The 24,145-nt window shown below is 41.5% G+C and overlaps 2 protein-coding genes across 18 annotated transcripts in view; one reads left to right on the forward strand and one right to left on the reverse strand.

The window, feature by feature from the left end:
* PPIG (peptidylprolyl isomerase G) overlaps positions 1-10,543 on the reverse strand; it is a 49,759-nt gene extending 39,216 nt beyond the window's left edge. For 4 of the 12 annotated variants that reach the window (XM_008998742.4, XM_008998739.4, XM_054257571.2 and 1 more), the window contains exon 1: positions 10,426-10,543. The gene's annotated coding sequence lies outside the window, so the exon portion shown is untranslated. Of the gene's footprint in view, positions 1-524; positions 627-10,016; positions 10,118-10,425 lie in introns of those variants that run through there. The other 8 variants (XM_054257570.2, XM_035304595.3, XM_054257563.2 and 5 more) reach the window with 3 other exon arrangements.
* A 9,970-nt stretch (positions 10,544-20,513) lies between these two features.
* Positions 20,514-24,145, forward strand: part of FASTKD1 (FAST kinase domains 1) — a 49,055-nt gene continuing 45,423 nt past the window's right edge. For 3 of the 6 annotated variants that reach the window (XM_078327438.1, XM_078327440.1, XM_078327441.1), the window contains exons 1-2: positions 20,514-20,760; positions 22,119-23,400. In XM_078327438.1, the coding sequence (XP_078183564.1) occupies positions 23,066-23,400 (335 nt within the window). In that variant the 5' untranslated portion in view covers positions 20,514-20,760; positions 22,119-23,065. Of the gene's footprint in view, positions 20,761-20,840; positions 20,969-22,118; positions 23,401-24,145 lie in introns of those variants that run through there. The other 3 variants (XM_017973416.4, XM_054257561.2, XM_078327439.1) reach the window with 2 other exon arrangements.

Raw genomic sequence — 24,145 nt, forward strand, 5'->3', positions numbered from 1 at the left:
CAAAGTTATTCAATATACCATAATCTGTCCATCAAGGAGGGAAAGGTTACGTAAATTTATACATATATATACACAAGCACACCTATATTTATATAATATATACCTATATTTATACAAATATAAACCTATTTATGTAAATATGTACCTTTATATAAATACTGATAATGTATATATAATTTATAGTATATAACATATAAAATAAATAATATAAATGCACAGGTATACTACTGTATACCTGTAGAATATACGAAGCTATTAAAAAGGATGAGGAATCTGTTCATGTACTGCTGTCTCCAAGATAGAAAGAATGTAAATGTTAACTTATTTTGTTAAATGAAAAAGAAAAAAAAAGGCTAGATGCGGTGGCTCACACCTGCAATCCCAGCACTTTGGAAGGCTGAGACAGGTGGATTGCTTGAGTCCAGGAGTCCCAGACCAGCCTGGGCAACATGTCAAAACCCTGTCTCTACAGAAAATACAAAAATTAGCTATGCGTGGTGGCACATGCCTGTAGTCCCAGCTACCTGGAAGGCTGAGGCAGGAGGATCGTTTGAGCCTAGGATGCGGAGGTTGCAGTGAACTGAGATTGTGCCATTGCACTCCAGGTCAGGCAACAGAGCGAGACCCTGTATCAAAAAAAAAAAAAGAAAGTCACCCAGGCATGGTGGTTCATACTTATAATTCCAGCACTTTGGAAGGCTGAGGCAGGAAGACTGTTTGAGCCCAACAGTTCCAGAACAGCCTGGGAAACAGAGAGAGAACTTTGTTTCTATTAAAAACAAACAAGTAAGGTACAGACTTGTATATGGTATACTGTTCTTGCATATTTTTAAAAGAAGAGAGTAAAATGAAAGTGGGGCCAAGCATGGTAGCATGGTCCTGTAGCCCTAGCTACTCAGGAGGATCAGGTAGGAAGGCAGTTTGAGCCCAGGACTTTAAGGCTGCAGTGAGCTGTGGTAGCACCCCTGCTCTCCAGCCTGAGACTCTGTCTCCAAAAACAAATTAAATTTTACAAGTATATATTTGCTTGTTTAACAAAGCATCATCTAGGGAGAGAGAAAATGGGTAACCGGAAAAGAGGGCTAAGATTTTTCACTTTATAACCTCGTATGTTTTCTATTATAATATATCCCGCTCTTAGGTATATACTCAAAGGAAAGGAAATCAGTATATCAAAGAGGCATCTTCACTCTTATGTTTATTGCAGCACTATTCACAATACCCAAGATTTGGAAGTAACATTAAGTGTCTATTAACAGATTACTAGATAAAGTATACGTGGGCTGAGCATGGTGGTTCACACCTGTAATCCCAGCACTTTGGGATGCCGAGGTGGGCAGATTACCTGAGGTCAAGAATTCGACACCAGCCTGGCCAACATGGTGAAACCCCATTTCTACTAAAAATACAAAAATGAGCTGAGTGTGGGTCGTGCCTGTAGTCCCAGCTACTCAGGAGGCTGAGTCAAGAGAATCGCTTGAACCTGGGAGGCAGAGGTTGCGGTGAGTCCAGATCGCACCACAGCTCTCCAGCCTGGGTAACAGAGCAAAATTGTAAGAAGAAAAATGGACCAGAAGGATATTAGTGCTGGTTGGGTGGTCCCTAAGGCAGATACTGTCGGGGGACTGCTGCATTAGGTGACCCCTGGAGCCTTCAAGTCTTCAACTTTCCTGAGGTTTCATAGGGTGAGGCCCTTCAGGTTGGTGAGGGTTATAAGAAAGTTCTCTGCTTTCCTGCCTCACTGAGCAGCCTGAAGGAGGTGAGGTGAGCTGTTCTGCTGCCATTACCTCTGGCACCATCAGGTTTTTCCCAGGGCTGTTTCCCTGGGATCTGGGGATTCAGGTCACTCAAAATTTTTGGCTCATGCCTGTAATTCCAGCACTTTGGGAGGCCAAGGCAGGGGGATCACTTGAGGTCAGGAGTTCCAGACCAGAGCAGCCAACATTGTGAAACCCCATCTCTACTAAAAATACAAAATTTAGTGGGGCATGTGCCTGTAATCCCAGACCTGGGAGGCTGAGGCAGGAGAATCACTGGAACCCAGGGGGCAGAGTTGCAGTGACCAAAAATGACACCACTGCACTCCAGCCTAGGCAACAGAGTGAAACTCTGGGTCAATAAGAAAAAAAAAAAGTGGTATATACACAATGGAGTACTATTTAACTATAAAAAAGAATGAGAGCCTGTCATCTGCAATTACATGGACAGAACTGGAAGATCATTATAGTGAGTAAAATAAGCCAGGCAGAGAAGGACACACTTCACATGTTCTCACTTATCTGTGGGACCTAAAAATTAAAACAATTTAACTCTTGGAAATGAGAGTAGAGAGACAGTTACTAGACACTTAGAGGTTAGTGGGGTGGGAGTAAGGATGTTTAATGGGTCCAAAAAAAAAATAGTTAAGAATAAGACCTAGCATTTGCCAGCACAATGGGTGACTGACAACAGTCAAAAATAATTTAATCGTATATTTAAAAATAAAGAGTATAAGTGGATAGTTTGTAACAAAAAGCATAAATGCTTGAGGAGATGGATACCCCATTTAGTCTAAAGTGATTATTATGCATTGCATGCCTGTATTAAAATATCTCACGTAATCCATAAATATACCTATTATACCTACAAAAATTAAGAAAATATTAACTTTTAAGACACTGAAAAAACTATTATAAAAATGAATAGGCTAAGCACAGTGGCTCACGCCTATAATCTCAGCACTTTGAGGCAGGTGGACCACTTGAGGTCCAGAGTTCAAGATCCAAGACCAGCGTGACCAACATGGTAAAACCCCATCTGTACTAAAAATACAAAAATTAGCTGAATGTAGTGTTGGGCATCTGTAATCCCAGCTATGTGGTCAGGAAGGGGTGGAGAATCGCTTGAACCCCGGAGGCGGAGGTTGCAGTGGGCCAAGATCGCACAACTGCATCCAGCCTAGGAGACTGAGCAAGACTTAAATTTTTCTTGAAAGGAAAAAAATCACCGTATCTGGCATTGTGCCCCATTTCTACACAGCAATCAGCATAGTCTGCTCCCAATAGATGACATATATATGTTCTAGTTTGGCCTAGTTCTAGCTATTGCTTATTACCTGTTAAAATTTCTTGTCCGGGCCGGGCCAAGGTGGCTCATGCCTGTAACCCCAGCACTTTGGGAGGCTGAGGCGGGCAGATCACCTGAGGTTGGAGTTCAAGACCAGCCTGAGCAACACGGAGAAACCTCGTCTCTACTAAAAATACAAAATTAGCTGGGAGGCTGAGGCAGGATAATCACTTGAACCTGGGAGGCAGAGGTTGCCGTGAGCTGAGATTCTGCCATTGCACTCCAGTCTGGGCAACAAGAGCTAAACTCTGTCTCAAAAGAAATTTGTCTACTACTTGACCTCATGTACTTACCTCACCTGCCTGACTCCTTCAGAAATTTAAATATAAGATACTAAATCTACTTTTTTATCATAATAAAAATACATTTTAATAAGATAAGCAATAAAGCTAATAAGCTCACTGAAAAAATTAATCATACAAAATGCAAAAAAATTCTAAAATTTAGCTATACCTTTTAATACTTTTATTCTATTCTTATTGTTTCTGTATAGATGATTACGTTATTTTTAATATTTATCAATAATAGTCACTTTTGTATTTCAAAAATAAAGTAAAACAATTTAAAATATCAGGAATTATCATTTATAAACATCTGCAAAAAATACATTTCATAAAAAAATATCAGTAAGAGTTAACCAGTTAATGTGTAAAAAAGTTTATTCTTGTAGTTTCATACATAAAATATTTTCCGTATTCATCATAAAACAACATGACTAAAAAAGAACACAAAAATATATGCAACTAATTATTAAAATATATTGTAGTGGATATGGCATTTGTACTTAGACATACAGTGACTTCACTGTATTTAAAAGTTATTTGGAAGTTTCACACATTATGAGGAAGTTGGCATAGCAATGAGTTTCCAATCTAGAAAGAACAGAAAGTAAATTCTTTTTTTGAGACCAAGTCTCACTCTGTCACCCAGGCTGGAGTGCAGCGGCACAATCTCAGCTCACTGCAACTTCTGCCTCCCAGGTTCAAGCAATTCTCCTGCCTCAGCCTCCTGAATAGCTGGGATTACAGGTGCATGCCATCACGCCTGGCTAATTTTTGTACTTTTAGTAGAGATGAGGTTTCACCATGTTGGTCAGGCTGGTCTCAAACTCCTGACCTCAGGTGATCTGCCCGCCTCAGTCTCCCAAGATGCTGGGATTACAGGTGTGAGCCACAGCGCACAGCCAATTCTTGCTATTTTTTAAAGACAGGGTCTAGCTCTGTCACTCAGGCTGGAGTACAGTGGTGAGATCATAGTTCACCTCAGCCTGGAGTACCGTGGCTCAAGCAATCCTCCCACCTCAGCCTACCAAGTAGTTGAGACTACAGGTGCAAGCCACTACCTCCAGCTAATTTTTAAAATTTTTTGTAGGTATACTGCCTACTCTGAGTAAATTATTTTTAACTATTAAGATACCAAACAAGTCTCTGCCCCTTCAAATTCTTATCCCTGATTCCCATATGTCCTTTAAGATGGCAACTTAGCCAGGTAATTAGGTAGCCAGAGTTCTCTGTGGGAACTTCACTCTGACTCTCCTGAGGTTTAAAGGACCCTCCCTTGTTAAATATTATTTTCTTATAATAAACTTGTTTGTAAACTTCACCAATTTGAAACCTTTTTTTTTTTTGAGGAATCGTCTTGCTTTGTCACCAGCCTGGAGTGCAGCAGCATGATCTCGGCTCACTACAACCTCTGCCTCCCAGGTTCAAGCTATTCTCCTGCCTCAGCCTCCCAAGCAGCTGGAACTACAGGTGTGCATCACCATGCCTGGCTAATTTTTTGTGTTTTAGTAAACATGGAGTTTCACCATGTTGGACAGGATGTTCTCAATCTCCTGGCCTCAGGATCCACCCACCTTAGCCTCCCAAAGTGCTGAGATTACAAGCATGAGCCACTGCGCCTGGCTGAGAAACCTTTTTTTTTTTCCTTTTGAGACGAAGTTTCGCTGTTGTTACCCAGACTGGAGTGCAGTGGCACGATCTCGGATCACCGCAACCTCCGCCTCCTGGGTTCAAGCAATTCTCCTGTCTCAGCCTCCCGAGTAGCTGGGACTACAGGCGTGCACCACCATGCCCAGCTAATTTCTGTATTTTTAGTAGAGAAGGGGTTTCACCTTGTTGACCAGGATGGTCTCGATCTCTTAACCTCGTGATCCACCCACCTCAGCCCCCAAAGTGCTGGGATTAACACCAAGCACAGTGACATTATCAAACAGAAAGAATGTTAACTGAGGCATGAGCAGAACTAGACTCTTGTAATTCGGTGCCTATCCAGTTATATGTAGTCGCTTGCTTCTTACATGGGGGTATTGCTTATTTATATCTGTAGTCCGTAAATTCTCCCAGAGCCTACCACCAGCAATCATCCTCTCTGCCTCCTTCACAGCTGAAAGAGAATACATTCCCTAAATTATAAGTGTTTTGTTTCCTTAAAAACAAAAACAAAAAACCCGGCTGGGTGTGGTGGTTCACGCCTGTAATACCTGCAATTTGGGAGGCAGATCATCTGAGATCAGGAGTTCAAGATCAGCCTGGCCAACATGGAGAAACCCATCTCTACTAAAAATATAAAAATTAGCCAGGTGTGGTGGAACACACCCGTAATCCCAGCTACTCAGGAGGCTGAGGCAGGAGAATCGCTTGAACCAAGGAGGTGGAGGTTGTAGTCATCTGAGATGACACCATGGAACTCCACCCTAGGCAACAAGAGCAAAAATCCCTCTCAGAAAAAACAAAAAATGAGAATCCACTTCAGTTTACCACGAAGAAACCAAGAAGGATTACACTTATCCACTAAATTTGATCAATCAGGAGATAATTTATATAGAAGATTTCCACCTCTAAGTGAAATCATGTAAGTTGAATTAATTAAAACTATAGTAGATCTTTCATATTACTTTCACAGAAAGTAGTTTTAACATTCCTATCAGTCTCTTTAGGCTAATCCTCGTGTAATTCACATAGATCAAATGAGAAATGAAAATGCACTCCTTCAGGCTGGGCATGGTGGCTCACGCCTGTAATCCCAGCACTTTGGGAGGCCAAGGCAGGCGGATCATGAGGTCAAGAGACCAAAAGTGAAACCCTGTCTCTAGTAAAAATACAAAAACTGGTTGGGTGTGGTAGCACATGCCTGTACTCCTAGCTACTCGGGAGGCTGAGGCAGGAGAATCGCTTGAACCCGGGAGGTAGAGGTTGCAGTGAGCTGAGATCACACCACTGCACTCAAGCCTGGGTGACAGAGTGAGACTGTGTAAAAACAAAAGAAAATGCACTGCTTCAAAAACACTGAGTACATTAACAAATACCAAGCTGCTAATGAACACAGTAAAAACAAGCTAACATTCTGAGGTGTCAGGAAAGTCAATTAGGCTATATCATATAGTGTCCCAAACGATGTTTCTGGTGGACACAAACCACCCGGATGCAAACCACTGCATGGGTAGCAACATGACTAACAGTGTATAGACACTTCTGAAATTCTTAAATCCTTTAGAAACTTAGAGATAACCCACAATGTTGCCTAATGCAGTGTTAAATAAGTATATTATATACTTATTATATATACACGATTTGAGAGACATAAAAATTAATACAACTTAGGTTAGTATCAAACTACAAAAGCAAATACTAATTGGCTAATACTGCCAATGGTTTACTCGGCAATTACCTAAGGTTTTATAACAATCAATTTACTAAAGTAAAAAAAAAAATTAACCACACTGTTTTTAGAGCTATGCACACAGTTCTAACCCCATTATTCAATCCAGTAATTCCTCCGTAAAAAAATAAGGACACTTGGAGTTTCAAGGAACTTTAAGAGAATTTTGTCCAATCTTCTGATTTTATAGATCAAGAACAAGAGGACAAGAGAGATTAAATGACTGACTCAAGATCACATATGGAAAACAGCAAAAGTTCTGGTTTAGTACTTTCTACAACTTCACTGTAAAAACTAGTTGACTCACTAAAAATATTCCACATAATGGCTTAATTATACTTTTCAAGATATAACCATAATTCAATGGTTTATTTATAAATAAACCTTAAGCTAAAATGTACACAATTAACAGCTTAGTGTATACACACACACACACACACACACACACACAAATACGCTTCATTTTTAAAACAAGGTATCATTCACGTTTTTAAAATAATCATTTTAATATAAAAGACTGATGTTTACCTTTATAACTGTTATACAAACATCAAAAAGTGTGATCATTTTAAGCCACCATTCTAAAACAAAGTTCAAAAGTTTTCTTGTCTGCTGCTAAAAGTAAAAAAACTCCCAATAACAACAGTCTGTAGTAAATTTTAAGATTTAAGTTTTGCCCTACAGAAATAAAAATACCCTGAGTTCTTATGGAGACCATTTATGCATTAAACCAGGGAAAAATTGCTGACACTTAAGCAACATGAAAATTGAAGTTTAAGGCCAGGCGCGGTGGCTCACACCTGTAATCCCAGCACTTTGGGAGGCCAAGACTGACAGATCACTTGACGTCAGGCATTCGAGACCAATGTAGCCAACATAGTGAAACCCCATCTCTACTAAAAATACAAAAATTAGCCAGGTATGGTGGTTAGGCCTGTAATCCCAGCTACTCAGGAGGCTAGGGGCACAAGAATCACTTGAACTCAGGAGGTAGAGGTTGCAGTGAGCTGAGATCGTGCCACTGCACTCCAGCCTGGGAGACAGAATAAGACTCTGTCTGAAAAAAATTAAAAAATAAAAATAAATAAAAGTAAAAAGCATGTAATGCGATAATGCAGCAGAAAGACTTGCAACAAACTCTTCAGATCACTTTAATTAATTATCTACCGATTCCTTCATGACATCTTAGTACTCTGGGATACTAAAAATAGAAAATGCTATGATTATGTTTAAATATTCTATATATAAACTAATAAGAAGGAAAAAAGCCAAACTAAAAGGGGCAACTACTATTTAAAGAATTAACCCCAGATAATGTCCTAATAGAAGTACTTTATCTCTCTATTACAAATGGCTACTACTTCATTCGTAATAGAGACAAAGTGCTTTTAATTTCTTAAAATTAAGAAGTTAATTTTAAGCCAGATGCAGTGGCTCACGCCTGTAATCTCAGCACTTTCGGAGGCCGAGACGGGCGGATCACAAGGTCAGCAGTTCAAGACCAGCCTGACCAACATGGTGAAATCCCATCTCTACTTAAAAAACAAAACAAAACAAAACAAAAATTAGCCAGGCATGGTGGCACGCACCTGTAATCCCAGCTACTGGGGAGGCTGAGGCAGGAGAATTGCCTGAACCCAGCCTGGGAGACAGAGGGAGACTCCGTCTCAAAAAAAAAAAAAAAAATTAATTTTAATTTTTAAAAATTAAAAGCACTTTATCTTTATATAGTGCTGCCTCACAGAAAATCTAATGTAAGGCAAAATACCAAAAATATGTAGAGGCCACCAATACTGCAAGACCACAATAAGTACGACGATACATTGAGTATATGGTTAAAAATAAATGTAATGGACACTCTTCACTCATAAAGGAACCACTGAGTCAATGAAAGCCAATTACACACACAATTTTACCAAACCTGAGTATTTAATTTTCAAGCCCATAGCTGATGGGAGCTGGAGATCAAAATGTCATTTTGCAAGTAGGTAAAGAAACTGAAGCTCAGAAAGATGAGACAGAAAATCCAAATTTTCTAACCTAGGAAGGTTACATACTTATACACTCCTAACAGCAGGGAACGACAACCCTGACAACCTGCAGAGAAGGCAAAAGCCTTAAAAAGGAAACACAACCATTCAAATGCGCAGAATCCTACTACAAGATCCTACAGGATCTCAGAGCATCAATAATTCTGAATCAGAAAGAAATAGCTGAGGCGGGCAGATCACCTGAGGTCGTCAGGAGTTCGAGACCAGCCTGGCCAACATGGTGAAACGCCGTTTCTACGAAAAATATCAAAAATTAGCTGGGTGTAGAGGCAGGCGCCTGTAAACTCAGCTACTCAAGAGGCTGAGGAAGGCGGAGGGCCAAGATAGCAGCCTGGGCAACAAGAGCGAAACTCCGTCTCAAAAAAAAAAAAAAAAAAAAAAAAAAAAAAAAAAAGAATAAATGTCTGTATCTTTCCTGGATTTTATGGCACGATTCAAAATGTATAAAGCATTCAATCCCCTCCCCTAATCATTGTTACGAATAGCAATTACCGGCTATCCTGTTATCAAATGGGAATACACAAATATAAAAACGTGTATGTGACCGACACACAAACACACACTTTTTTCCCTGGTTTTAACTACTGAAAGTTAATATGGAACCCCTTAATTTCTAAGACATCTAATTGTTCTTTGGACAACTATGCTACTACCAAACTACAAAAGCAAATACTTTTTGTGTTTACTACTGTAAAATTTTGGTTATACACAGAAAGTGCTATTGTGGGAAGAAATTAAAATCAATGCACAAAATGAGGCTTTTATAAAATTTCCAAACGACTGTGCGTATTTCTCGCCAGCAGATCTAGACTTTGCTCCTTAAGATTAAACATGAGCCAAATTAGCACACTTCCCCTTCAGGCATACAGAGCTCCGAAAAATCATCACCTTCCTCCCAAAGAGTAATTATCTCCTTCCAAAAGCCTGCGCGGCTCATAGCTCCTCCAAAACATGGGAGAACTTCTCAAGAGCTCAGGTAAGACCCTGGACTTGAGTTTTAGGAGAATGCTTAACAAAGTGGCCTGTGCCACTTAACTGCACCACAGCCACTGTGGTGTGAGAGGAAAAGGTCGAAAGAGGAGGAAAGCTAGTCTTCAATTTATTCCCTGTGATTCAGGCTCTTCACCCGTCACTCTCCAACCCTAGCCTGACAGGACGTCAGGCTGTGTCTCCCCCTTCCCCAACAGCCCCGCGACCTACCCCGCAGCAGTGCTGAGTCTTAGGATTTTGAAGCTTTAAAAATCAACCTGGCTTCTTAAGAGTTCAGGCCGCAGCCGCTGCCGCCATGTTACAGCTTGTGCGGCAAAATGCGTCAGTGAGGGAGGTGTGCGCCTGAGTAGGGAAGGCGGGGGCTAGCAGAGGAAGGGCTGTTCCCAGGCCCCGGGACTCGACTGCAAGCCTTCTCCTACTCCAACAGCGGCAAAGCTACTGCTGCGGCCCTCGGGGACCTCCTTTGGGCCCAAACAGCCCGATACCTCAGGGGAAAGACGGTTAACACGGCCTGGCCAGCAGCGCCGGCTCCGCCCCTCTTCCCAGGCCCTTCCCGCTTTCGTACCCCGGGACTACTGAAATGACGCCACCAAAACAACAAGAACCTCACGCCACTTACCTGCACCGGTAGAGTTTCCTCTTCTCTGGGTACGGGCCTTTTAAGCGCTTCAAATCTACCGCCGCCAGAAAAGGCGCTAAAGCCCGCTAACCGCCTCCCTCCCCGACAACCGAGTCCTGGCGTGGAGAGACCGCGTCGCACCGGAAGTGCGTGAGGAGTGGGTTGACGGCATCTGCCAGCGTTCACCTGCTTGCGTCACCACGCCCTCCCGGGACGTCTAGGATTTTGGTGCCTTTTAAATACCTAAGGTTATAAGTAGCGCAATGCTTTGTGGGCGGGTTGACTGAGAACGCTTGTAATAGTTAAAATGCCATATCCTTCGTGAAGTCAACTGTCTCATTTAATAAACATTTATTGATATTACGCCAGGTTATTAGAAAGGAAGGCCTACCTTCATGGAGCTTCCAGTTAAGCTTCCACTTAACGCTAGGATACAAGTTCCAAAAAACGCGGTGATGAACAAAGTGTTATTTGAGGAAAGAGTAAGAAACTTACAAAGAGCTTTCATGTTCTTTGTTGTTTTACAGATAAAGAAATTGAGGCTCAGGAAAGATAAGTGCCTCCTCCTCAAACACAGTGTTTCCTGAATACCAAGACAAATCTTTTGATGCCAAATCCAGTGCCTTCTAAGAAAATATAGCATATATTATTTATTTTCAGGGGCAAGGGTCCCCGGATTATGTTAGAAATAAATAACCATTGCTGTTTGGGCAGAGGAGGGGAGGTAGGTAGCGATTTTGGTATGAATGTGGGGTGTGTTTTAAAGGACCTGGCTAACTGGAGAACTTAAATAGTTCCTGTCATTTAAAAGCAACGTAAGTTATGATCATTTAAAATTTTCACTCACTTACATCAGGTAAATTAATTATCAACAACAGTTGGGCCGGTGGTGCATCTAAGAGGCTTGACCGGTTTTACATAGCAGTAAAACAGGGCATTTCTACCTCTCCACCCCGGCCACCTTTAAGTCATTGCCCTTTATAGCAGGAGAGCAGCAGCATATTCATTTTTAGACAGTTCAGAGATTAAATGGATTTACATTTTGCAGTGGGGCAGAGAGGGGGAGGAGACAATTCTGCATACCTTAAAACAGGGGTTCCCAACCCCTGGACCACAGACTGGTACTGGTCCTTGGCCTGTTAGAAAGACAGTCACACAGCAGAAGGCAAGGGGCAGACAAGCAAGCATCACCTCCTGAGCTCCACCCCCTGTGAAATCAGCAGCAGCATTAGATTCTCATAGGAGATAGAACCCTAATGTGAACTGAGCATGCGAGGGATCTAGGTTACCTGATCCTTATGAAAATATAATGCCTGATGAACTGAGGTGGAACAGTTTCATATCAAAACCACCCCACTCCCCACCCGTCTATAGAAAAATTGTTTTTTTCTTCCACAAAACTGGTCCTTCGTGCCAAGAAGGTTGAGGACCACTGATATACATTATAAATAGTCGGATTTCAGGAAACTCTTAAGTACTGAAGCAGTATTACTGATGTCAGTTCAAGGACCTGTGACTGGTGTTGAGCCATGATGAAGTTTTCACTGCTTTTTTCTTAAGTAAGAATGGTCTTTTAAATTTTGTTTTGAAATTAAGTTTGTTACTTATTTTAGCATTAAAATATCCTTTAATGAAATGATGGTTGTAGAATGTGGTAGTTGTTTTCTTTCATTAGATATCCTTACTTGGACAAATGAAAAACTGGCATACTATGTTAGGCCTTAGATAACGCTGAAATTTCATTTGTGAAATCCCAAATCATCCTAAATTGATTTGACATGGATTTATTATTCCAGGAAGGGAACTGTTGCAAATGCAAGGAAATGTTGTAATCTCTAACAATACTGTGGCTTGAAAAGGTTTATTTCTCTGTTACATAATAGGATTTAGCTGAGAGAACAGCTCTGTTCCATGTGGTTATTCAATAGTTAATACTGAGTCTCTGCTGGGCTGCGGTGGCTCACGCCTATAATCCAATATTTTGGGAGGCCCAGGCAGGTGGATCACCTGAGGTCAGGAGTTTGAGACCAGCCTGACCAACATGGAGAAACCCTGTCTCTACTAAAAATACAAAAAATTAGCCAGGTGTGGTGATGCATACTTGTAATCCCAGCTACTTGGGAGGCTGAGGCAGGAGAATCGCTTGAACCTAGGGGACAGAGGTTGTGGTGAGCTGGGATTGCACCACTGCACCCCAGTCTAGGCAACAAGAGCAAACTCTGTCTCAAAAAAAAAATATTGAGTCTCAACTTGATTGGATTGAAGGATGCAAAGTATTGTTCCTGGGTTCATCTGTGAGGGTGTTGCCAAAGGAGATTAACATTTGAGTCAGTGGACTGGGAAAGGCAGACCTGCCCTAAGTCTGGGTGGGTACCATCTAATCAGCTGCCAATGAGGCCAGAATAAAAGCAGGCAGAAGAACCTGGAAAGACTGGACTGGTTTAGTCTTCTAGTCTATATCTTTCTCCCATGCTGGATGCTTCCTGCCCTCGAACACTGGACTCCCAAGTTCTTCAGCTTTGGGACTCAGAGTGGCTTCCTTGCTCCTCAGCTTGCAGATGGCTTATTGTTGGAACTCACCTTGCGATTGTGTGAGTCAATATTTCTTTTTATTTTTATTTTTTATTTTTTATTTTTTTGAGACGGAGTTTTGCTCTAATTACCCAGGCTGGAGTGCAATGGCGCAATCTCGGCTCACCACAACCTCCGCCTCCTGGGTTCAAGCAATTCTCCTACCTCAGCCTCCCGAGTACCTGGGACTACAGGCTGCGCCACCATGCCCAGCTAAGTTTTGTATTTTTAGTAGAGACAGGGTTTCACCATGTTGACCAGGATGGTCTCGATCTGTTGACTTCGTGAGCCACCACGCCCGGCGAGTCAATATTTCTTAATAAACTCTCCTTTATATATACATCTATTAGTTCTCTCCCTCTAGAGAACCCTGACTAATACATTCAGGGATGTGAGTCCCTCCCATTATGTTATTACAACATACCCCAGGGCCTTATCACTAAAAGAATAGAGAGTTTTGCTTTGGGTTTCAGGTGACAGGAAGAGGAAAGAAGAGGCGATATTTTAAGCCTAAACCAGAGAATAGCACATGCCACTTTGGCTCTAATTCCATCAGTGAGAACAAAATCACAGGGCAAAACTCAGTTACAAGATTCTGGGGAATGTAATCTTGGCATGTGCCCAGAAAGAAGTCAAAAGGTACTTAGTAGAAAATTGCCAGTCTGGACCACATACCACATTAAAAGAGGGTTATTTGCATGATTAGTTTGTGTGACCGTTCTACACTGTGGGAAGATACAAGATTCACTATAATGTTGTAGTGTTTTGAAATATTTCTGGACTCCAGCACTCTTAGGTCACTTAACATCACTTTTAATAGCAAATAAAAATTGTAAACAAAAACTCCAGGCATGGAGGCTCACACCTATAATCCTAATACTTTGGGAGGCCGAGGTGGGTGGATCACCTGAAGTCAGGGGTCGAAGACCAATCTGGCCAACATGGTGAAACCCCATCTCTACTAAAATACAAAAATTAACCAGGCATGATGGTGGGTGCCTGTAATCCCAGCTACTCGGGAGGCTGAGACAGGAAAATCATTTGAACCCAAGAGACAGTGGTTGCAGTGAGCCGAGATCATGCCACTTGTACTCCAGCCTGGCGGCTGATGGAGATTCCATCTAAAAAAAAAATTGTTAACAAAAATATTTTTACAATCATCAAAACAGATTTCCCAGGGTGGCTTTAGTCTTTGACTTACTTTGCATGACTTCTTTTCTTTTCTCTCTCTTTTTCTTTCTCTCTTTCTTTCTTTTCCTTCCTTTCTTCCTTTCTTTCATTTGTTCTGACATGGTCTCACTCTTTTGCTCAGCCTGGAGTACAGTGGCTTGATCACTATCAGGCTCAGGTGATCTTCCCACCTCAGCCTCCCAGGCAGCTGGGACTACAGGTGCATGCTCCCACACCTGGCTAATTTGTTTTGCATTTCTTTGTAGAGATGAGGTTTCACCATGTTGTCCAGGCTGGTCTCCAACTCCTGGACTCAACTCACCTGCCCACCCCAGCCTCCCAAAGTGCTGGGATGACAAGCATGAGCCACCACATCTGGCCAGCCTTTTTTTAAGGTAAGATTTTAAATTAAAATTTAGCTTACATACATAAATCATATATAAGCTTAATACATTTATTTACAAAGTGAACATCTAACCTCTACTATCTTGATGCTGGGTATATACCCCCAAAGTAAGGAAATCAGCATATCAAAGAGACATGTAGAGATCTCTTATACTTGTTGCAGCTCTGTTTACAACAACTAAGATTTGGAAGCAACCTAAGTGTCCATCAGCAGATTAATGGAGAAATAAATGTGGTATAGGCCAGGTGCAGTGGCTCACGCCTGTAATCCCAGCACATTTGGAGGCCGAGGCAGGTCGAACATGAAGTCAGGAGTTCAAGACCAGCCTGGCAAGATGGTGAAACCCCACCTCTACTAAAAAAAAAAAATTAAAAAATTAGCCGGATGTGGTGGAGGGCACCTGTAATCTCAGCTACTCAGGAGGCTGAGGCAGGAGAATCGCTTGAACCTGAGCAGCAGAGATTGCAGTGAGCTGAGATTGTGACATTGCACTTCAGCCCGGGCCACAGAGTGAGACTGTCTCAAAACAACAACAACAACAAAAAGAAACAAGAACATTGTACAAACCATAAAAATGAGCAAACAGGCCAGGTGTGGTGGCTCACACCTGTAATCCAAGCACTTTGGAGGCCAAGGCAGGCAAATCACCTGAGGTCAGGAGTTCAAGACCAGCCTGACCAACATGGTGAAACCCCGTCTTAAAAAAAAATGACCAAACATTCATTTATTCTTGCTGATATGAATAGCTGCTGTTTCTTTATCAATTATAGCTTTAACCTCACTTCATTCTTCCTGCCTTCTAGATCAAGATTATTAAAATAGAATTACCCTTGCTTACTCACAGCATCCAATCTAGAGAAACCACTCTAAAACTCGAGAAAATCACTTAACACATGCTAAATCCTTTTTTTTTTTTTTTTGAGACAAGAGTCAGCTCTGTTGCCCAGGCTGGAGTGCAGTGGTACAATCTAGGCTAATTGCAGCCTCCGCCTCCTAGATTCAAGTGGTCCTTCTACCTCAGCCTCCCAAATAGCTGGGATTACAAGCATGTGCCACCATGCTTGGCTAATTTTTATATTTTTAGTAGAGAAAGAGTTTCACTATGTTGGCCAGGGTAGTCTTGAACTCTTGACCTCAAGTAATCCACCTGTCTCGGTCTTCCAAAGTGCTGGGAATACAGGTGTAAGCCACTGTGCCTGGCCAAGACTAAATACTATTATGATCCCCTTCTAACACCTTCTTATGGAGACACCTCTTAGGGTACAGTTTACTTCATTGCAACCAGTCAATAAACACAACTTTGTTTAATTATATGTGTGTTTCTGGTGGTTTTTGACTGGAAGGCAATGACATAAATCATGCTGTTTCATTTCTGTGTTTTTTCTCACATTTGTTTAAAAACCCTTTCTATGCTGTGCATTCAGATTACCTTCATCTCAGATCTATTATCAGTTGATCCAAGCAACCTGAATCAGTGCTGTACAAAATTATTGTCTGGGATTAGTGGTAGTCAAGGGTATTGGAGGACAGAAGAGGGTGAGGGAGACATGGGGAGTGACTGCTAATGGTTACAGGGTTTCTTTTTGGAGTTAAGAAAATGTTCTAAAATGTTAGCGATAGTTTTTCAACTCTGACTGTATTAAAACACCATTGAATAGTATATTTGAAATGGGTGAATTTTATGGAATGTAAATTAAATCTCAGTAAAGCTGTTTTAAAAAAAAGTGTGGGCTGCCAGCTGTCAGGAAGTGAGCATCCAGAAGCTAGATGTGTCCACTGGGAGTGACTTGGTGCTCCCCGATTGCACGTGCTGCATTGGCAGCATTTGTTTCAGGCATGGGGTTGGGGGCAGGCGGTTGTCTGAACATGGAGGCATGAACCACTGGACAGACTGACAGATGATGGTGGACTCCCACAGGCTCTGCCAATCATGCAGCCGCCACCATGGAGCCCAAGTTTGCTAGTGTTCTGGCCATAACATTCAAGGTTTTTTTCCTTTTTGCGGGGTTTATGGTTAATATTCCTGTGGGGTTAAATTTTTCCTGTAGATTACTTTTTCAAAGTCTGATATTAATGTCCCCTGAAGACCTTGACTTTCAGCAACCATTGTTGCAGGGGTCAGGCTTCACCTGGTGTTGGTAATTTATGTCTTCATAGTGTGGAAAGAGGGCTTGCCTCACTGGTGGGAAAACAAAACTGAGTAGAGCAGCTTTTCCTTTGGAGCTGCAAACGTGGGGGGTAGGCAAGTACATAAGGAGCTTTTTTTTGGGGGGGGTCTCTTGTTTATATTAAGTGTTCTTTACACCCCACCCCCTGAAGGGTGGATGGGGGGACAACTAAGTATTTACCACAGCTGAGTTTCTTTTTTTGTTTTGTTTTTTGTTTTCTAGAGATGGGATTTTACCATGTTGGCCAGGCTGCTCTTGAACTCCTGACTCATGATCCACCCATCTCGGCCTCCCAAAGTGCTGGGATTACAGGCATGAGCTACTGTGTCTTGCCCACAGCTGAGATTTTAGAAAAAAATGGGGGCTGGGGAGGGCAGACATTTTTCAATCATCTGTTATGTGCCAAGTGCTTTTTGTTAATGTCATATTTTTGACTGAGGATCATGTTTGACTGATGTAATTTTTTTTTTTTTTTAGACAATGTCTTGCTGTGTTGCCCAGGCTGGAGTGCAATCTTGGTTCACTGCAATCTCCGCCTCCTGGGTTCAAGTGATTTTCCTGTCTCAGCCTCCCGAGTAGCTGGGATTACAGGCATGTGTCACCACATCGGCTAATTGTTTTTCGGTATTTTTTAGTAGAGACAGGATTTCACCATGTTGGCCAGGCTGGTTCTGAACTCCTGAGCCTCGGCCTACCAACATGCTAGGATTACAGGCATGAGCCACCGTGCCTGTCCTGGCTGATGTAGATATTAATGCCAATATTAAAAGCTAAGATGAAGGTAGCACAGATTAATAGGAGTTGAATTTATTTCACATTAAAATGTATTGTGGTGTAATTTTTATTGCTTGGCTACAGCGACAATTTTCAGGGTGCACCCTCTTTGGTGCTACTCACAGAGATGTGGATGTGCTGTTGCTGCTTTCTAACTGCCTACTTTGTGGCCTCTTAGGATGATGAAGTTGATAAAGTAAACCAATATCATGGCTAAGTCTAGAAGACCTGGAAAACATAGGAATAAGTCCTGAACCTATTGTTCTTGTAATTGCACTACAGATATAAAGAAGCAAGTGGCTATTTCCACACACTGGGGGCTATAATTTGCAATCCAGAGATGATGGGAAAAAAATACCCTTTGGTGCATTGCAGAGATGCTACAAATCACCAAGCAAGCCATGGGATTGGATGTACCTATAACTGAGAAAAAAACTTGAGAGGAAGAGCAGTAAAACTCGCGAGGGTATCATTGGTATTAGATCTCAAAACCATGGCTTTTGGTTGAGAGAAACCATTTTTTTTTTTTTTAAGGAGGAGTCTTGCTCTGTTGCCCAGGCTAGAGTGCAATGGTGTGATCTCTGCTGTCTACAACCTCCGCCTCCTGGGTTCAAGCAATTCTGCTGCCTTGGCCTACAGAGTAGTTGGGATTACAGGCATGTGCCACCATGCCCGGCTAATTTTTCATATTTTTAGTAGACATGAGATTTCACCATATTGGCCAGGCTGGTCTTGAACTGCTGACCTCGTGATCTGCCTGCCTCAGTCTCCCAAAGTGCTGGGATTACAGGCGTGAGCCACTGCTCCCGGCCAAGGGAAACAATTTTTTTATGAGTAAATGTTCATCTCCGAACCAAAAAGTGAAGCAGACTAAATCCCGCAATATAAATATTGGCAACCTATGAAAGCTAGGAAAGTTTACAAGACTTGAAATGAAAGTTAAATTTTTTTTATGACCCAGAACCATGTCTATGTCTTAGCAGGCTAGTGAGAAAGGAACTCAAATGACCAATTAAGTTTCCAAGGAAGAATTCCAATCAGGCCAGGTGCCGTGGCTCACGCCTGTAATCCCAGCACTTTGGGAGGCCAAGGCAGGGGGATCACCTGAGGTCAGGAGTTTGAGACTAGCCTGGCCAACATGGTGAAACCCCCCATCTCTACTAAAATTACAAAAATTAGCTGGGCATGGTGGCATGTGCCTGTAGTCCCAGCTAGGCTGGGACAGGAAAATTGCTTGAACCCAGGAAGTGGAGGTAGCAGTGTGCCGAGATTGAGCCACTGCACTCCAGCCTGGGTAACAGACCAAGATTCCATATAGAACAAAAACGAAAACAGCAACAACAGAAAACTAGTTTTGACGGCTTAACCATTCCCTATGTCTTCATGGTTAATTGAAGGTTCCTGACACTAGACAAAAAATGTATTCTCTTTTGACTCTAATTTTTCCTTTATTCTACTTTAACAAATTTAAAATATTCTGCTGTTTATACGCCAGCAAATCTAGGAGTATTAAGACTAGTCAGTCATAAAGTAAACCTGATATATTAGATGTATGCCAGCCCCTATTCAATTTTATTTTGCTCTGTTTTCAGAAATGTCAGAATAAATATATATTGGTTACTGAAAATTCTAGAAGGAAATCTTCAAGTTTTAATTTTCTTCCAAGGGAGGGCATTCCTCAGCATCTTGCATACACTGTCAGAACTATTGAAATTTTAGGCCAGGTAAAGTGGCTCATGGCTGTAATCCTAAGCACTTCAGAAGGCTGAGGTGGGTAGATGGCTTGAGCCTAGAAGTTTGAGACCATCCTGGGCACCATGGGGAAACCCTGTCTCTACCCAAACTACAAAATCTTAGCCAAGCATGAAGACTTACACCTGTAGTCCCAGCTACTTGGGAGGCTGAGGCAGAAGAATCACTTATACCCAAGAGGCGGAGGTTCTAGTGAGCTGAGATTGTACCACTGTACTCTGTTCTGGGAGACAGAGTGAGACCCTGTCTCAAAAAAGAAAAGAAACGCAAACTGCGCTAAAATTGGTTTTATGACAAGAACCCTGACCACATAAACACAGAGCCTCCTCTGTAACCCACACAATAAGAAATTGGCACAGGGTATTCCAACAAGTATCAGTTTGTCTGGTACCTTTAGAGCCTTACTTTGTTGAAGTGATTCTCAGCTGAACATTATGTCTCTTGTAAATTTGGTAAGCATTCCATTTTGGTTATTTATTAGTGTTTTTTTTTTTTTTAAGTGTCAAATCTTGTGACTATTCAAGTACCATGGTAATTTTTTTTAAATATGGTCTGAAAACTGGTACCTATCCACGACATAAGTGCAGAAATTGAGAGTAAGAGTTTGCATACTTTCTTTTTTTTTTTCTTTTTGAGACAGTGTTTCGCTCTTGTTACCCAGCTGGAGTGCAATGGCGCGATCTTGGCTCTCTGCAACCTCCGCCTCCTGGGTTCAAGCAATTCTCCTGCCTCAGCCTCCCGAGTCGCTGGGACTACAGGCGAATGCCACCACACCCAGCTAATTTTTGCCTTTTTAGTAGAGACGGGGTTTCACCATGTTGACCAGGATGGTCTCGATCTCTTGACTCCGTGATCCACTCGCCTCAGCCTCCCAAAGTGCTGGGATTATTGTCGTGAGCCACCGCGTCCGGCGAGTTTGCATAGTTTCAAAGCTACTTGACAGTTATTTCATATATGCTAAAAATGATAAAAATCCATACGTGCCTTTTCTATGTTTACATTTTTAAATTTCATTTTCCTATATATATTTTTGTGTGTATTATAAAAGTAGTAGTCCTCCAAGGACTAGGAGAAAAACCTCGCATAGTAGAGAATCACCTAAACGACCTGTATCTTCTTCAACATCTTAAGCCATGTACTGCGCTAGAGCGTCCCGGAATGAGGAACTACAATGCCCAGAATTCCCCCCAAAATACGTGAGGGACGTCTATTTCACCTACCTCGTCGCGGCGCCCCCTGGGATATGTAGTGCGTGACTTCCGCAGTGCATGCTACCCTCACCCGACATTTTTTCCTGGTTTGGGGGCAAGCTCTACCGTGGGAAATGTGATGTCTCCCGAGGAAAGGCAGTAAACCCTGGGATATGAGGGTTGGGCGAGACAACCGAGCCTGTTGCGTTCCATGTTGGGACAAGGAATAACCTTGACTTAATGAGCTTTCATAACCCCAGGATCCTCCAGAAAAGTTACGGCGCGCTGAGAGACAACCTTGCTGGTCAGTCGGGACTGGGTCGCGGCGGCAGTTTTTCTTTTCTCACCCAGCAGGTTTTTGAACTGGGGACATAGGGTTCGGTTGAGATACAGAGGCTCCCTTCCGGATACTGGGTTCTCTGAGGTGCCTATGATCTTGGGCAGGGCTGAGACCACGTTCATTCACTCATTTGTTCAGCTCTCCTGTATGCCCGGCGCAGAGGATACTCCCCGTAAGAGTCCCGAGGTCTCTCCTGTAGTTAAGTTCCTTCCTCAAGGTCATTCAGACGGGACAATGCTTGGGACTCGACATCTTTCTATGCTAACCATTGAGCTGCCTCCACTTGGAGCAGCTCAATGGATGGATAGTATCTTGAGGATACCTTTGATTGTGCAGGATTTTCTTGTGCGGGTGTGTGACCCAGGTCAGCCTGGGTCAGGATGCTGTACTGCTTGCTACAAAATAGCCTGTACTGTCGTGTCGTTTTTTCTTGTGAACAGAAAGTTTGGCATAGCCATAGAAAGGGGTCTGAAGCGGACTTTTAGTGATACAGTGTTGATTTGTTGGTGTAATGAGGCTTTAAGGTTGAAAGAACTGGGTTGTAGTCCCAGCTTCACTGGTACTAGAACAATTTTTAAAACCTTTTGAACCTATTTTTCCTTATCTGTAAAATGGAAATAATATCTACCTGGAAGGTTACTTGAGGGAATTTAATGAGATAATGTGTTTCAAACGTTCTTTGTAAATGAACATGTTGCAGAAGTATTAGATTATATGACTTTAGTCCTCGCTTTTCTTTTTCTTTTTCTTCTTCTTCTTTTTCTTTCTTTTTTTTTTTTGAGACAGAGTCTCGCTTTGTCGCCCAGGCTGGAGTGCAGTGGCGCGATCTTGGCTCACTGCAACCTCCGCCTCCTGGGTTCAAGTGATTCTTCTCTCTCAGCCTCCTGAGTAGCTGGGATTACAGGCGCGGGCCACTACGTCCGGCTAATTTTTTTTTTTTTTTGTATTTTAGTAGAGATGGGGTTTCACCATGTTGGTCAGGCTGATCTCAAACTTCTGACCTTGTGATCTGCCCGCCTTGGCCTTCCAAAGTGCTGGGATTACAGGCGTGAGCCACCGCGTCCAGCCTAGTCCTCACTTTTCTAACCATTGCTACTCAATTATAAATGTAAACATTTATAGCACATTTTAAAAACATGATTCTTTTTCATAATTATCCTTAGTTCTTACATTGCTTCAGCATGGCTTGAAACATTATTTAATTTCTTAGTATTTCTTGATTGGTGCTTTAATTGTCTCGTTTATTGGTTAAAACCAAGGTCTGTAATAATTAAATTGTATGACTTCTTTTATTTATTTATTTTTAATTTTTTTTTCCTCAGGAAGGAATTATTTGAGCTCTTCAAGGGCACAAGAAAAAGAAGCAAGAGCTGGGCGCGGTGGCTCAAACCTGTAATCCCCGCACTTTGGGAGGCCGAGGCGGGTGGATCACAAGGTCAAGAGATCGAGACCATCCTGGTCAACATGGTGAAACCCTGTCTCTACTAAAAATACAAAAAATTAACTGGGCACGGTGGCGCGTGCCTGTAATCCCAGTTACTCAGGAGGCTGAGGCAGGAGAATTGCCTGAACCCAGGAGGTGGAGGTTGCGGTGAGCCAAGATTGCGCCATTGCACTCCAGCCTGGGTAACAAGAGCGAAACTCCGTCTCAAAAAAAAAAAAGAAAGAAAAGAAAAAGAAGCAAGAAATTATCCTGAAAGCAAATGAACCAGAGATCATACATCTGAAAACTTAAAAAAAAAAAATAGCTCTGAATTAAAGCCTATACTTTTTAGAAACTTTAAAGGTAATTATTTTAAATAATTTTCCGATTTTTCAAAAAGACAGCTTGAGTTTGTGGACTTTTTTTTCCCTTTTGTGGTAAATTTGAAAAATTTATGTGAATGTGAGACTTAAAACACTTTTAAAATGGGGTGCAGAAAGAAGCCCTTTTTTGGACATTTATTTTTGGATCAAATTCTGCTATCTGGTTTAAACTAAGAAAAAGTATTTAGTTAATGCAGATAAAACATATTACTTTAATTTGAATTTTGGAATTATTTTGATATTAATGATGTAAGCATAACAATGTCAAACTAATTCTTTTATAGAAGCCGTACATTGGAATGGGTTTACAGTCCTTGTAATGCAAGCAAAATACGCGAAGGAAAAACAGTTCTTTGTATCCCTGCTTATTGCACTTGAGACTTTGCAGATGGTTTTGTTTCCCTAGAAAATTTGTGATGTAAATGAAAAAACACATGTTTTCCTAGACTGATTGGTTACAAACATGTTTCGTCTAAGAGCTGTTTGTCCATTCTCCTGGAGAGTGTTTCATTCTCGACCCATCGGTTGTGAACCACTAATTATTCAGATGAATAAGTGTACAGATGAGGAGCAAATATTTGATTTTATTGAAAGAAACAAAGCCATACTTTCAGAACAGCAAGTGGGATGTGCATTTAATATGCTTTGGAAGCTTCAAAAGCAGAAGACCAGCCTGGTAAAAAATGTGGAGTATGTCAGAGACCATCCTCAATTTCTTACTCTTCATAATTTAGCTATGAATAAATACAAATTAATGAATGACGATACCCTGGTGAATGTGTTATACATCACACAACAGTAAGTAATTTACTCTTATATTTTATGGAAATGATTATATAGTTTATATTTTAATTTTCTAAAAGTCTCTTTAAAATGAAAAATAATTTTTTCCTGGTTGTTTTCCTGATAGTCTAATATTTTATAGATGTTTGGATGATATTCTTTGATACCTATTAGTTTTATTACAGTTGTAAAAATCAGAATATAACCAATCATGAAAGCGGAAATGAATAACTTCGGATATTTGAAACTAGATTATTGTGGAATTTTGTAAAAATCTGGTTGGCTGCGCATGAGGATATAGTAGGTAAATTAGATTTAAGATTAACTGGCCAGGCGTGGTGGCTCATGCTTGTAATCCCAGTACTTTGGAAGGTTGAGGTTGGTGGATCACCTGAGGTCAGGAGTTCAAGACCAGCCTGGCCAACATTGTAAAACCCCATTTCTACTAAAAGTATAAAAATTAGCTGGGCGTGTTGGTGAGCATCCAGTAATCCCAGCTACTCGGGAGGCTGAGGCAGGAGAATCTCTTGAATCCAGGAGATGGAGGTTGCAGTGAACCAAGATCATGCCACAGTACTCCAGCCTGAGCGACAGAGGGACACTCTGTCTTAAAAAAAAAAAAAAAAAAAAAAAATCTGAGTCACGGCACCAAAAAAAAAAAAAAAGATTAATGCCTAATAACAATCAGCAATTAGTAAATTATAAAATTGTAATAACCTATTTGCAATGTGGTTCTTGTAATTAAATGGATGGCAGATAT

The sequence above is a fragment of the Callithrix jacchus genome, chromosome 6, assembly GCF_049354715.1.
Source record: "Callithrix jacchus isolate 240 chromosome 6, calJac240_pri, whole genome shotgun sequence".
In the NCBI taxonomy this organism is placed as follows: Eukaryota; Metazoa; Chordata; class Mammalia; order Primates; family Cebidae; genus Callithrix; species Callithrix jacchus.